Source organism: Melanostigma gelatinosum (assembly GCF_949748355.1).
Source record: "Melanostigma gelatinosum genome assembly, chromosome: 4".
NCBI classification, from domain to species: Eukaryota; Metazoa; Chordata; class Actinopteri; order Perciformes; family Zoarcidae; genus Melanostigma; species Melanostigma gelatinosum.
In genome coordinates, this window is record NC_136637.1 from 23,512,428 (window position 1) to 23,527,507 (window position 15,080).

Genomic DNA, 15,080 nt, shown 5'->3' on the forward strand with positions numbered 1-15,080 from the left:
GACTAAAATACCATCTGTCTCTACAAAAGATGACACTGGCAGTGCGGGCATATTGTTTTGCTGCACCTCTGGACTCTGCACCAGATGTAATTAAGCACTCATTGATTAGTCCGACTGCTGTCTGCTGACAATGACTTACAGTACATGGTCAAAGAAACTCCCTGGGGGAGAAAAGTGTTTCATGGGGTCCATTGATAAGCGCAACTCATCGACTCATCTGGCTTCACAATCAATTCACTCAATACAAATCCAACTTATATGGCAGACTGCAGGACAGATTTGCACATACCGTTCTTTCCTGTCAGCGAGGATCCAAACAGTCGAGGCCTTTGGAGACTTATATGTTTTTGTCTCTCTGAGTTGCTAACCTGACTTGTATATTTTGTCTAGAATATCAGACATTAAATAAGCATGAAAAAGCAACTGATTGTACAGTGCGACAATGTTAATAAATTCACATTTTCTGAATGTCTTATGTCAACATAACAGCTGGTGAAGGAACAAGGCAAGCTTCTCTCACACTTCTTCAGTAATTGAAATAGTTTAGTATTCAGTATTTGCCTTCTCTCTCGCCTATTTACTTATTCACTCAATATAATCTTCAGAATTCAAACTGCAATGATCACAGATTGCTGTGTGTTGTTCGTTTTGGTGGCTAGTTATGCAACACAATATCTGACGCACTGAACTACACCGTTAGAGGAGTGATCGCTCGCTCCTGGCCTGATCATCGTCAGAGAAGTGTCAGAAGGTCAATGCCTGCATGTGTTCATGCTTTGTGCCACTTTCTCTCAATCAAGGTTCTCACCTCTGACATTATAGAATCGCTCAAACACTTCATGGACTTTAAATCATCCCTTAGTAACGATAATTGATGAAGAAATATTTCCTTTGTCGTCGAGATAAAAGAGAGAAATACGGCTGCCGGTAGATAAGTAATGAGGATAAATGTTGAGGAAAATATTTCCACTGTTCACTGATGATGAACGTTTCTTTGTTTTTCCCTTTTTGCTTCTCCCCTCCCTTTTAATATTCTCGTTCCTTTCTTCCGACACAGAACAGTGTATTTAATCTGTCCGGCCTTATCTTCTCCCAGAAATGGTCATGTTGCTGCTGCACAGTCCCTCTAAAGAATGACTGATTCGAGATTTGTGTTAACATTTACACAGCAAAGACAGAGGGATAGTAATGCAGAGCGAGAGATAGATATCTGGGAAGAGGAAAGGAAATAAGGGAGTACAGAAGAAAAGACTAATATGAATGGGGGGGGGGGGGTGCTGGTTGGGAGAGAACGCAGTCAAGCTTGGCAGAAGATATTTATATACTCCAGAGTGCCCCATGAATCAGGATAGTTGAGTTTACGTTGATTAAAGAAGAGGGAAACGTTTTTACAATCAAGCGGCTTTGGAGAGGCCAGAGCTTGCTGCAGTATTCAGCGCTCTGCCTCGACCTCCCGCTCCGATGGAACAACCCAGAAGGAGAGGCAGGAAACACGGGAACACTGAACAAATTTCATTTTGTCTTTATTCAGCATGATCATAATTCGGATATGTCTCCCTGTCACGTGACGACGTTACTCAGTCGTGTGAATTGTGCTCTCGTATGGCTTTCGGTTTTGTACATGAACTGTATATATGTAAAAAATGTATTTGTTTTTGCGTAGCACACCAAACTTAGATTGCTCTAACACTTATGGGCTTTCCAAAACAAGATCCATTGGTCTGAGTGGGAGGGAGCACTCCTGACGTCTGATGTATCGAGAGGCACTCCCAGTCTCTCCGTCTCTCTTACATGTCCTTGGCAGCGGAGAAGCTTCACTGCTCAAATCACGAAATGGCCTCTCCAGTTTCCCTTTTAGCACTTTTCTCTCCTCTCTCTTTCTTTTAAGAGTATGGAGATAAATTCGAGTTGTCCAGGGACTGTTGGCGAGACCGTTGCTTTTGATTTATGCTATTTATTGGCCATTTGTATCCATAAGAGATTACTCTTTATGATTATTGTGTTTGTTTTATTATCGCCATGTCCTATCTCTGGCTTTCTTCCGGCGTATTTTGTCGGTTTTATGTCCTTTTTGGTGCCATATCATGCCATGTGAGTTGGGATGTGTTATATTGGTTTGACCCTGAGGGGAGCTTTCCAGCAGGGGCATTGCTAAGCACAAAAACTTGCATTCAGTGTCTATGAATCCACTGTATATTTTCTCGACCGGTCTCGAGACCCCTTTTTGAAGTTCTCGGTCTCAGACTCAGGATAGAAAACAAATGAACTTTCCCGCACATAAAATGCCTTTTGATTATTTTATCAATACATTTTTCCTGGTACACATATAATACACACATATACATTATATATGGCAGTAAAATATGTGAATCAAGAGGAATCTTCCTTTTATTCTGTGGGTGTTTTAATGGGAATGTGGATCTTTCCAAGCAATTTCAGGAGTTCCTCAGCAGTTTGCATGTTCCACATTTTATCTTAAGTGTGTCATGCGGTGTGGAACTCTCGCTGGTCCGGGTCTTGCTCTTGATTGGGTCTCGCCCTGCCTTGATCTTGATCTTGACTTGGTCTCAACCCCTCAAATTCTTGTCTCTGTCTCGGTACATCTCGGGTCTCCGTTATGACTTGGTTCGTGTGTAGCTGGCCTTGACTGCAACACTGATTGCTGACATTTCGCGAGCTCAGGCTAACATAATTATTTTCAGCCAGCACCTGCCTGATGCGATACTGCGCATGTGCAACTCTCAACAGAGATGAGGAAGAAGCGAGGTGGCTCACTCGTTAGCTACTTCTATCACAGGTTTTGGGTGCAGCGTTTTTTTGCCCGGAGCGTACGATGGAAGTAGCGTGTGAGCCATCTTGCTTCTTTCTCATCCCTTGTTGCACATGTGCATTACTGATCCGGCAGGGCTTACGGATCAGGTTGCAAGTGACACATGTTGTTATTCCCATCTAGCATTCATGAGCTGATATATGATATGAAAGCGTGATATCGGATCCGTGCATAGACTTGCATTCTCGCTAATACCTGATCCAGAATTTTAGGCTGTATAGGAGACTTTTGCAATTCTGGTATTGGAACAACTTCAGTAAAAAGGCAACTGTGGCTAACAAGTTTGTCATTTTAACGTAAAAGGTCATTCCAGTGTTGTACTTCTGCTTATAGCGTACCTTTGTTTGTTATCTAAATTTGATTGTCTGAGCAGGACAAACACTCCAAAGGTGGTTCATCTGAGAATTACAATAACTGCACACAACAACTATCTTCCTCTATCACATGGCTTCAACGGGGCTTGACTGAGTGCGCTGCCGTGGGAGGTGAGAAGTGATGTCAGTCGGATTGCACGGCACGCAGAGCGAGTGGAACAAGAAGCGATAATCCTGTCTGAACGCGGGCCTGTTGCATGTGGTCACGTCTAATCGCTGAGTGAACACATTCTGGCTCAGTTGCGGTGGTCGGAGATGCCTCCTCTGCCAGCAAGTAGAACAAACAACCTCAGTGTTTTGTAAGATAATTGTTGATGATTCTGATATGAGCTTTTCATAGGAGACCCAGCCGGCACCTCATCTTCTCAAAATGTCACCAAATGCTAGCAGCAGCAGCAGCAAGCATGTTTTGGACTTTGTGAGGAATGAAAGGATTTGATTATCAACCGTGTACACGGTGTGGCTGTGCGATTTGGAAAGGTTGAGGGGAGGAATATTCGGACACTGGGTTGTATAAGAAAATATCCTTTTTTGTGCCATATCATGCCATGTGAGTTGGGAAGTGTTATATTGTTGTTGTTACTTCATACGTATTTAAGGATATGATTGACACAAACTTTGTTGTTGTTTTTAAATTCCAGCTTGAGGCTATTTTGTGTTCTAAATGTACTTTGGAGCATCGCTACTCACTGGCTCTGGGCCTGCCTCTAGCATCTTGATACAAAGTGTGCCGTAGGTGGAAATTACTGCAACCAGGTTTTCGGCATTGCACAAGTGGCGCTCGCGCACAAGGCTCCAGTGATTCATCCAGCAATTCATTTCGGAGCAATTCCTGACACCATAAACACAGTTTCAGAGCAGACGTCTCATTTTTCATCCCAGTCAAGACTGCGCGGTTTTGGAAAATGGCGAAGGATTTGTAATGCTTTGCCAGTTTGTGTTTTTCAAGATGCCTGTGTTTATTCTGATGATTTATTTCGAAAACCTCTCAGTGAGATGAGCTTCATTGGTGTGCCAGGGTTTGTTTGATAACACACATTCATGTACAGAATATGCTCATACAGTGAAGGGTGAAATACTGATAGGAGCAGAATTTTGATAGCACGCATTTTGGTCTGAATCCAGGCAGCTATCTTGTAGGTCTACTGCTCAAAGTAAACAGCATTGAAATTCACTCCTCGGGGGCAAATGCTGTTGTCAGGACTTTTTTCTGTGGACATTTCAAACAGTTCTTAATCGTGAACACGTTGGAATGTGCTCTAGTTTTCAGACGAAAGTGGGATCTATTGGTTTTGAGAGGTTCTCGGATGTTTCTTCTGTATTTACAGTGTTTGTAGTGAAGAATCAAACGTAGAGGAAATAATCTCGACTTCAATATTTAGTACAACTATTTACAAATTACATGTAAAATGTTTCTAAAGATAAAAGCTCTTGTAGATAAAAAAAACCAAACATTTGGAGAAAACTACAATTTCCACAGAGAATTATACTAAAGATGAGACAATAAAAAAAGATACAACTTTATTTATCTCGATGCAGCAGTTGCGATATATAAAGTTAATATAAAGAGTGCAACAATAACAATATATGCAAATATGGAAACTGTATTCGTAAACATTCATCAAACTGCGTTCTTGGATATATTTGGCCACTTGGGGGCGATGCAATCAGCTGTAAAAACACAATATTGACATATTATCACTCGTTAAAGTACCAAGTGCTATGGTAAATATGTTCGCCAACATTTGCTCATTTACACATGCAGAGTTGTGGCACTGGTCCCCGGATGAATCTAAGTCCAATGCACTCTCTTTTAGCTCTGTTTTGGTCTGAACATTCATTATCGAGCTTTTCTTGCTTGAGAACAGCTGCCTGTGTCTGGAGGCGATGCTGATGCGAGCAGTTAGAGTTAATCAAAACACTAAAGTAGCACCCCAGAAAATCAAAACAAGAGTCTGCGAGATGCTAAAATATTCCAGCGAGCTGAGGGAACTGCTGAGTCCATTGATAATTCTGTGTGACTCTGTGAGCGTCCCCCTTTCACAGCAATTAGTGAATTACGGACGTGTTTGGTTGCTAATGAAAGATTTTAGCATGTGTCACATTGAAGATGATGTCACGGCAATTAATGCGGCGTTGCAACGTTGCTCGTGAAGCATTGTAAGAGACGGACCTGCTGTTCGTTTGTAACTCCTTTCTGTGATCCAGCATGTTTCTTTGTAACAATAAAACACTGTTAAATGAACTCCACTCACTGAGATTGTCTCCCAGTGCTTCAGTTCATGAGGGTACATTCCATCCTGCTCCTATTATGATTTTTATTTATTTATTTATTGGAAGACAAGAGACAATACATAGACATAACAACAAGAGGACGTCCTATTGTGATTTGAACCACAACGTAATGCAGAGATGTCATGATACGAAGCTGTTTGGAGTCCTTTCTTTCCCAGTTATCATCTCTGCATCATACATCTGGGAATCATCAGGAGCCTCCTGCTGAGACAGTACAACTTCATCCCAAATAGCTCCCTGCGCTCTTCATGGTAAATGGACTGTACTTGTACAGTGTTTCATTCGTCTTCCGACCACTCAAAGCGCCTTAACATTATACGTCATCGTTCACCCATTCATACACGGGGGGCCATCAGGACTAACTAACATTCATACGACATTCACACCGTAGGCACAGCTACGGGAGCTACTTGGGGTTAAGTGTCTTGCCCAAGGGCACATCAACAGGGACTAGCGGATCAAACCGCCGATCCTCTGATTGAAGGACGACCCTGCTCTACCACTGAGCCACAGTCGCCTCTATTCATCAATGATGAATTATGTCGAAATTGATTTTCCAAATGATGTCTCTTAATCTCCCATATCCGATGGTGTAAAGAGGGATTAGCTTGTCATAGGATGGATTACTTTTATGTTATATTCAAAAAAAAAAAAAAGAATTTATGTTTGCACTTTGTGACTTTTTATAAATATATTTTTCCATATCTTAATTTCTCTTAATTGCACGATGGTTTGGGTGCTGTGCCTGGAAAAATGCTTGCTGAAAGACTCCTTGATCTGCTGCCAAGGCTTTTGAATGGCATTCAGTAATGCCTTTTCCTGCTTTAGCTTTTCTTTTTTTTTCCTTTCTGAAAAGCTGGCATTGCATTGACAGTACCAGCACTTAATGTAATTCCCGAGATTGAAAAGCTGTTCCACAATGAGAGATTTCCTCTGCGTTGGAGTGCTCCTCACTGTTGAACAACCCACCCTCGTATCTACAGACGTCCTCTCTCCTGATTTGCTCAACTCCTGGATTCACTCTTGCCACTTCACCTTTTAGCCTGTTAAATATGGACCAATCTGATCAGCACACACAACACTGGACTGGCCAATCAAATAAATACAGAGAAAGCACCGGTGGTTAAGTAGATTACCAGAGGGATTCTTGACATTACAGATGGAGATCCAAGTGTTTTAAGTACACACAGCGGTCCCGCCTTAGAACAAATACAGCCGACTTTATTGCTGTGCGGGATTAACTGGGCTGTACCTCATTTGAGGAACTGCTGTCCACTTGGAGGTGATTTGTTTGCTCTTGAATGGCAGGAAATAGGCTCTGGGAAGATAAACTTGCTTTCTTGTCTGGCTCTCCTACATTTGCGATGACTGTCGTTTTCTTTTCCTCCTTTTTTCTTTTCTCGCTGACCTATCGGTTATTGGCCGGTGATTTCTTGCCTCCCTTGTTTCTCTTCTTTTCCCGCATCGGCTCGCTGTGTTCTTGAACTCATTACAGAGCAATCAGCCCCAGGCATTGAAGTGTGCACCCAGAGGGAGCAATAACTGTAAATAAACACTACTGCAGGCCCTCTGATAACATGTTACCAAGATGATAACAGCCCTTCTTGGCAGGCCTGTTGACCTTCTCCTTGCCTTAGGCTTGCCAAGGACTCCTCAGCTCCCCGCGCTTTTATCTCCTAACTCTCCTCCACCACTGGAGCCGCTGGAAAGATTACTACTGAGGAAGAGAGGAGAGGGACGGAGGGAGTTACATCAAGAGAATACCGAGGAGAGGAGAAGAGACAAGCGATGAGGGAGAGTGCTCGGAGGAGAAGACGCAAAACAAGATAGAACAACAAAGAGTCGACCTGGGCAGTTGTCCCACCGCCACCTCCTCTGGCCGTCCCCAGTCTTTGTAGGGCTCAACATAATTAACTTGTTCAAAGATAGCATGAAATTGGAAAAGACTTGTGGCCACCAACACACCAAAAGCAAAAGATAAAGAGAAAGAGGGGGACTGTGACGGACAGATGAGTAGACAGAAAGAAAGTGACAGAGAGAGGATGAGAACTGAGGGATGGCCGTACCCAAAGTCTGATAAAAACATCATCCAACCAGCTAACAAACCGGTTGAGGCTTGAGGAACAGATGAAAGTAAAGATTGCAATTCCTCATGGTTCACTCCCCAATACTAATGCCGAGTGTCTGACAGTAGCATGTCCAGAGCTGTGGGGCTAAAGCACTGTCTGCATGAGATTGATAATACAATTAAGCCAGTAACAGTATGAATGCATCACGATGACCCATTACTAGACCAACCGCTTCAGATGGAGCATACCAGCCTAGCTCTAGGGCCTTTTGGACGGGAAAGAAAAATACAATTATAAAAGGCTAGCGAGAAAATGTGTTCTCTTTAGAATGTGCAGGCAGGCCTGTACATCATCAGATATGTGTGGGCTGCCTGCACATCTCACTGCTGTCCCCGGGCCCATTTTTCTTCATATTGAAACGAGGAGCTCACTGGAGCATCGTCGCACTCACAACAATGTGATTTTTTTCCCTCCCTTATTGTCCCCTCTTATTGTTTGCTCTTATCCTGGTTTTGTTGTACAGTAAGATTATTTTCACAATTTTCAACATTATGTTTACAAATACACAATCACTTATTGTGTGTGTATGTGTGTGTGTGTGTGGCTATACAACACATCAGACAAGATTGTTTCAGATATCCAATTGAAATGAAATTGTGTCTTTACATTCGGACGATATTGGGGACAGGAGAATATCCAATCAAGGCCGTGGTTTTTAAACCGATCGTGTGATGCAGATATTTAAAGGGTTCAGAAGTTGGGAAAAAATGGTAATGTTGTGGTTTGTCGCGGAGGTGTTTCCCTCAGAGCCTTGTTGTCTGTTTGAGGGGATGTCTCTAATTACTGGTGGGCGTATAATTGATGGCACTATGCATACTTAGTTAAATGATCATGCTTTGGGTGATACACTCGGTTTGTGGTTACTTCTTGTCTTTGTTGGCATTGATTGGTTATTGACCTGTAGACATCACCTCTCTGTTTCATGTTGAACTTATAGATTAACATTAGCTTAGCTCCGTTTGGGACGGTGTCATTCCCTTCATGGCCTAATAGAACCTGCGACTCTGCCAAAGCATCTCCACATCCCAGACGTCCGACCGACTCGATTTGGCTGGCTGCCGAAGCTTCGTATCACATTTAGTTGAACTTTCCAACGTCCCTCATTTTTACAGCGTAATTGGGCTACAGTACAAAGGTTTCTCTCCCCGCCAAGTATTGGGCGAGAGAAATGACTAAAAGGACCCATCGCTTTTTAAAGTTACATATGGCATGTGAGCATCGTTGTGAAGGTGTCTTATCATCACATTGAGTTTGCCAAAGAAAATCAGCGGAGACTCCAGGAAGTGACTGCCAAGAAATAGCCTGGCACATTGAATCCCCATAAAGCCACAACTTGTCGCTTTTACACTTAACACAAATTTGTTAATCAGTAAGCGGATTTAGTCTGATATTGTTCACTTTCGACGGAGCCAGACTAACTGTTTCCAGTCTTTATGCTATGCTAAGATACTAGGCTGCTGGCTGTGTATACTGTCTGTAATGAGCACATTTTTCAAAAAGTTGAACCTTTTTCCTTTAAGGTTGACTCGAACAAAACCCGATCCCGGCCTTTAAAACAGTCTTGAAACACAGACTGCAGTTTAGTATACCTGTTAGGTAGTTAGATTGTGTAAACTTGGAGGTGACCTCTTTAATCTTGCCTGCAGATGAAGTGATAAGGCATCAGGGGAGAAGGCATGCTTTAAGAAGTCATGAGGCAGGAGATTGATATTGCCTCTGTGACAACTTGCCTTTAGACGAGGGGGAGAGAGAGAGACGGTGGGAGAGAGCGGCGGAGAAAAACCAGACGTTTAGCTGCAGGTCTAAACTGAGACCCCTTCACTATGGCTGCTGCTGGCTGGAATCAATTCTATCTTTATCAGTCCCCCTCTTCTGTGTCCAGGAATCCTCCTCAGACCGCAGAGCAGCCGGGGGGGAAAAACGGATGTGTTTTCCAATAATGAAATGGAACACAGCAAAAAATAAGTTTAAAAAGGTGCCTGGCTGGTCTCCCTCAGCAGTACAGCACTCGTTTAATCTCTTGTCTGCTGTTTAAACAAAGTTGTGCCGATGTCAGTTAAAAGAAATTGAATGTGCTATCTGGCGCGGGAGTGTGTGTGTAGATTGTCACAAGTATAGGCGTTGCTAATTTTGTTAAAGCAAAACTAATTACGTGTAGGAAAAAAACATGAATTTGTATACCAAAGATATTTCATGTAATTTTCCCACAACACCTGCGTGTGAAAATATGAAAGATCTAGGACACGACAGCTGACACGTCTGCTAAGTAGGAAGCACTGTAACCACAGAGTCTATTTCATTTTGAAACAACTCCCTATTACCATTCTAATGGCTGGTTGTGTGAGTGAGTTCCACCTCAGGCCTGAGTCAGGCTGGTCTGCTGCTGCTGTACGATGATCCATCTGCATGGCAGAAACCATCCATCCTGTGTATAGCTACAGGCTGAAGGCCGGCCCATTGTGTGGGCTGAGCACTGTGACTGCTCCCTCTTGTACCTCCATAATGGGATTACATTAGCCAGGTTCTTCTGCTCCCTCTCCAGCTCTCTCTCACACACACACACACACACACACACACTGAGGCTGTGAGCCCATGTGTAGATGACTGACTGTCCACTTGGCCACCTCGTGTTTGCACCCTGTTTACTTGCCTATGGCCCTGTGTAATGACGCAGGTTTTCATACCCATTTTACAAACACGTTTGTTTTCAGCACAAACATACAGCGTTATGTGATTTCCACTTTTCTTGAAAGAAATACTCTGAAATACTCTGTTTTTACTTCATTTGCTTTCATGGGTGTGTGTGGTGTGTGTGTGTGAGAGAGCGAGAAAGAGAGACCGAGGGAGAGGAGCAATCGGAGAAAGACAGACTAAGATAGGGAGAGACGGAGGTTTTTTTTCAGGGTTTTCCTCAAGGAGAGGCTGTCATGTGTAAAATCTTGTTCTGAACCAGCAATTGTGTTTTGTTGGGCTGCACCAGCTAAGCTGTTCGTTGAAAACCAATTTGTTAATGTCTAACCGCTGCACTAGTTTTCCCTCAAGGACAAAGATTGATATTCAACATAACCTGCCAAGACACCACTGAAGAAGAATATGGAGAGTGATGATACTCAAGAGGAATTATGCAAGAGATCTCAAGGACTAGAAATGGTGTATTTTCTCCCCTTCTTTCTCATCTTCTCGCCGTCTGTCGTGCGTTAGCTTCACTTACACTCACACAGTCTGTCTGTTCTACAAAGAACCAAAAATAATTCTTGACAAATCGAATGTTCTGTGCAACGCTTCCTCCCAACAGCACACACTCAACAGAACTTATCTTTGCTTTATCTAGTCCAGAGGGCATTTCACAGAAATCAGTTGGCCGTTTGCGCCAGTTAAATACTAAATTATATGCGATTGATTAAAAGGGTCAAGCTACGGGCCCACCAAAGCGTTAGAATCTGGAGGTAGCCCGCTGCCATCTCTCACGTCAGGCCCTCCAGCATCAGGCTCAATAACCCAGCCGCCCATGGCTGCTGTCTATTGCTGCCCGTGCTACAGTATTCACAAGCACACAGACACTGAGTTTGGTCTCTATCTTTTGGCTCTTCTGCAGAAAGCCGGCCAGTAACAGTGGTACCAGGGTTGTATACGTATTAGTTTATAGAGATTCATAGCTTGTATATAGGGATTTGGAGTACTGTAGGCATTTTTAATATGAAATAAATTGCAAACCTTAAAGGGGACACATTGTGTCACGATAAAAAGCTTGCTATAAATCGAGGGTGTGAGAAGGTTTTTGCTAAACTTTGCTCACCTGCCTACAGATTCTCCATGCAGCTTTTTTTTTTTCCTCTCAGTTTGGGATTATTGTGAATTCAAATATATTGCTTCACTTTGTGCGCGCACACACACACACACACACACACACACACACACACACACACACACGGTGGTTGTACACATCCCTATTTCATTCAGGATTCAGTGAGTGCCACCACCGGCAGCCCGAGGGCGTCACAAGGAGCGTCGAGAAGTCTTTTGTCACACTTGCCCTGAAGAGTTCTGTTGTGGATGAATTCCTGTGAGGTGACGAAAACAAACACAGTCTATTGGCCCCATTTACGCCCAATTCATTCTTAATTGTGTGAATAAAACTCCATTGTGCTGTGCATCCAGCTCGCAGCGTATTTTTTTTTCCGCATCTTTTATAATTACTGTGATGTTTTGTAAAATCTTTCCATCATCATCCGCAATGATAGCGAAACCCCTGATTTGTGAGAACGCATTGGAAACAAAGTAAATTACCATCACAGTTTTTGTTTCTGTGTCGCCTCTGACAGCATTTGTAACAACCTGTCCAATCTTCTTCTGGCTTAACGACATACAGTAGTTTCACTCACTGCAATGCAACCGAACCAATCACGGAGAAGCATTGATTGGCATCATTTTCAGGTTATTTCCAGTTGACTGTGTGGTGAAATTCTATAATGACGTGAGGATGGTTTTCACAGTGGAGGCTCACAAATCAATGCATTGATTTTTGATAATGGTTTAGGCGCATTTACACTTTAAATCTACAAAAGCACATGACCCTCTATAAATAATGAAAGCGCCCTCAGAGAGTGGCTGTGTTTTTATCATTGAATGAGACTCTGATAGGAGGCGTGACCTTTGGAGCCATTATCAACTCGGTGTAATAGGCTGTATTTGGCAGCGTCGGCCCTGAATAGCTGTGATGTCGGTATGAGAGATGATCGATTTGATCCACATCTTTGTGGAACAGGTGCTGCTCTGCTGTCTGTCTCCTCTCTTTGTCCGTGCTTGCTAGCTGCAGCTGTGTCTGGTTCAACCCTCCGCCTGCTTCTGGCTTTATCTGCATTCAATGGCTCAAGATTGCACTGCAAAACCAGCCAAAACGCTAGTCCCTGCCTGCCTGCCTGCCACTTCTTAGCCAGCCAATCACCGTGCAAAACAAACTATGGGGCTGGACAGTCATCCAATCAATCATCTCTCTCTTAGTGATGATATCACACAAAAGTTATCATGTCAAGATACGGCGGTTCACTGTTGGTCACTGATCGTAAATACTACAGAACAAATATTACATCTGGAAGCACAAAATAATCGAGTTTAACATACTTTAAAATTCACCATGTGATTTTGATTACTCTTGCAAGTTTAGAGTGAAATAAAGATAAGAGGGTCCATATTTCCCATGCTTAAATACTCCATGCACCAAGTTACAGTTTAAGAGATGTGTTCTTTGACATCAAGTTTTTTTTTGAGCAAACAGTCGCCTCTCTGTGTCGTCACACACTTCTAATATCGCGAGAATCCGTCCGCTGCGAAATGTAAATTGAAATGTGCCTGCTCACATGTAAGAGATGGCTCGACAAACGAATAGGTCATGCAGTTGAGTTCACACTTTTATTGTAGAATTATTTTCACAATGTTGTGTCGAAAACCGACGTGTATTTTCATACATGCAGGAACATGCGCACATATACAGACAGAAAGGCAGACATGCTTAAGTCTCAACATGTCATTTCTGCACAATAAAGCTCATTTATCAACATATGGACTTCTTGCCTCTCTCTCTCTTTACACTTGAAGCAGCCTGCAGAGAGACATTTTTTCCAGGGTGCAGTGTGCTGGAATGAGACGCCACTCACCATTAGTGCTAGCTGCTGTTGGTGGATGGGCTTCACATGTAAATACGAATCAGTCATCAGCTTATTGTTCCACAATAGCCTTTTGCAATTTCTTTCTCGCTGCTTGTGTGTTACTGCTGCACGCTGTGTTAAATATGAACATTATAACGAGAAATATTGTTTGAATATCGGAGCGCCTTGTAGTTTTCTGCGGTCCTATATAAACGGATGACAGCACTTCTGTGGTCAGTGGAACAGAGCAGTGTGTGTGTGTGTGTGTGTGTGTGTAGCAAGCTGAGTAGTGGATTAGGTCTGTCCAATGGCAGAAGGAGAGGGATCTACTTTGACAGTGTGGTAGTTAGCCCATCTGTCTGTAATCAGCTGTGCCTGTGTGTGCGTGCTGCTGCTGTGGTACTACTTGCCACCAGGTGGTAAACAGCGCCCTGATGTAGAGTTGAGCCTTGTGGTCTGCCCATGCTTGCCAGCGAACTTAACTCTTTAACAGCTGCCTGGAATCGACTGGTCCCATGAATTGGGTTAAGCACAGCATTCTGGGAAAATAAGCTGTCAATTTGTCATTTTTCCCCCGTGCATCTCCGACATGAAAGCTAACACTCTCTTCCCCCCCCCCCGGCTTTTTTCTTCAACGATCATTAATTCACGCGTGACGTGCCACACGAGTCTCCACTACATGTGTGCCCACATATGAATCAGAAGATACAGACACGGACTATATTAGAAAGCTTGTCATGTAATCATCTACTAGCCAGTCATCTTACAGACAACTATGAGAATTGGAAGCAGGGAAATAGTTCCCATCGGATTAATTATCCTTCCGCTGATCATCTGGACCTTTTTGCTGTGGATGGTATATTCTGTGTCAGATATGGATGGCTGGAAAAGCCCCGTCTGTTGGTCTTTCTGCTCCTCCTGGTAACTGCAGTAATGAACCATGCCGGAGACCGCCATGACAGTGAAGCACTATTAGTAGACACTTATCGATATAACACGTCTGTCTTTGAAAGCAGATCCTCAATTTGAAATGAGGCTGTGCCATAACATCATTTTGTCTTGTGATTGCCCGTCTGTCTGTTTGTAATGTTTCGAGTCCACTCATTGTGAACTTTAAGGAATGCAGAAGAAACGATCCGCGGTGGTTCTGTGTTGTGGTCTGCTGAGTTCTGCTTCAAGCTAATGTAAGCTGTTTCACTGCCTCTGCAGGGAACCTCGGCCGGGTGGACTACATCAGTGAGTTTGAGTTTGACCTCTTCATCCGCCCTGACACCTGCAACCCCCGCTTCAGAGTCTGGTTCAACTTCACGGTGGAGAACGTCCGTGAGACACAGGTCAGCATGCTGTGGTCTTCTATACTGTTACCATGAATCATAACGCAGAATTTCTCTTCCATTCCATTCTATCTCCCATAACACACACAGCCTTTTACTTTCAGGGTGCTAAATTGGCTCAATCATACAATGTCTACCAACTTCTTACACCAATGTCCTGAAATGTGCCAGGACACTTCTTCCTGAAAATAGCTTGTTATGAGTAGAACTGGTGTTATGCAAGTTTAAAAATTGCATTATTGGCTGCTTCAAACTGATAAATACATCTTTTCCACTTCACCTCTGGATAGGAAGCACAGTTCGACTACTTTACTATTAAAACAAAGCAGTCTTAATGCGATCGGACTGTTTACCTGCATTCAACCAAAGCCCACTCAAACTTCATAGGTCAATGCTACTAGGACTACAAGAGACTACAGACGGAAACCAGAACTTCTCAGACACCAAAGTCTTGTCCAGTTGCTTACAGATTC

The 15,080-nt window shown here is 43.2% G+C and overlaps 1 protein-coding gene across 2 annotated transcripts in view; it reads left to right on the top strand.

The window, feature by feature from the left end:
* The window catches only part of agbl4 (AGBL carboxypeptidase 4), a gene marked incomplete at its 5' end in the record, with an annotated part of 232,391 nt that overhangs the window by 5,797 nt on the left and 211,514 nt on the right, over nucleotides 1–15,080 (top strand). For both annotated transcript variants that reach the window (XM_079267619.1, XM_079267620.1), the window contains one exon: nucleotides 14,483–14,607. In XM_079267619.1, coding sequence (XP_079123745.1) covers nucleotides 14,483–14,607 — 125 coding nt within the window. The remainder of the gene's footprint in view (nucleotides 1–14,482; nucleotides 14,608–15,080) is intronic.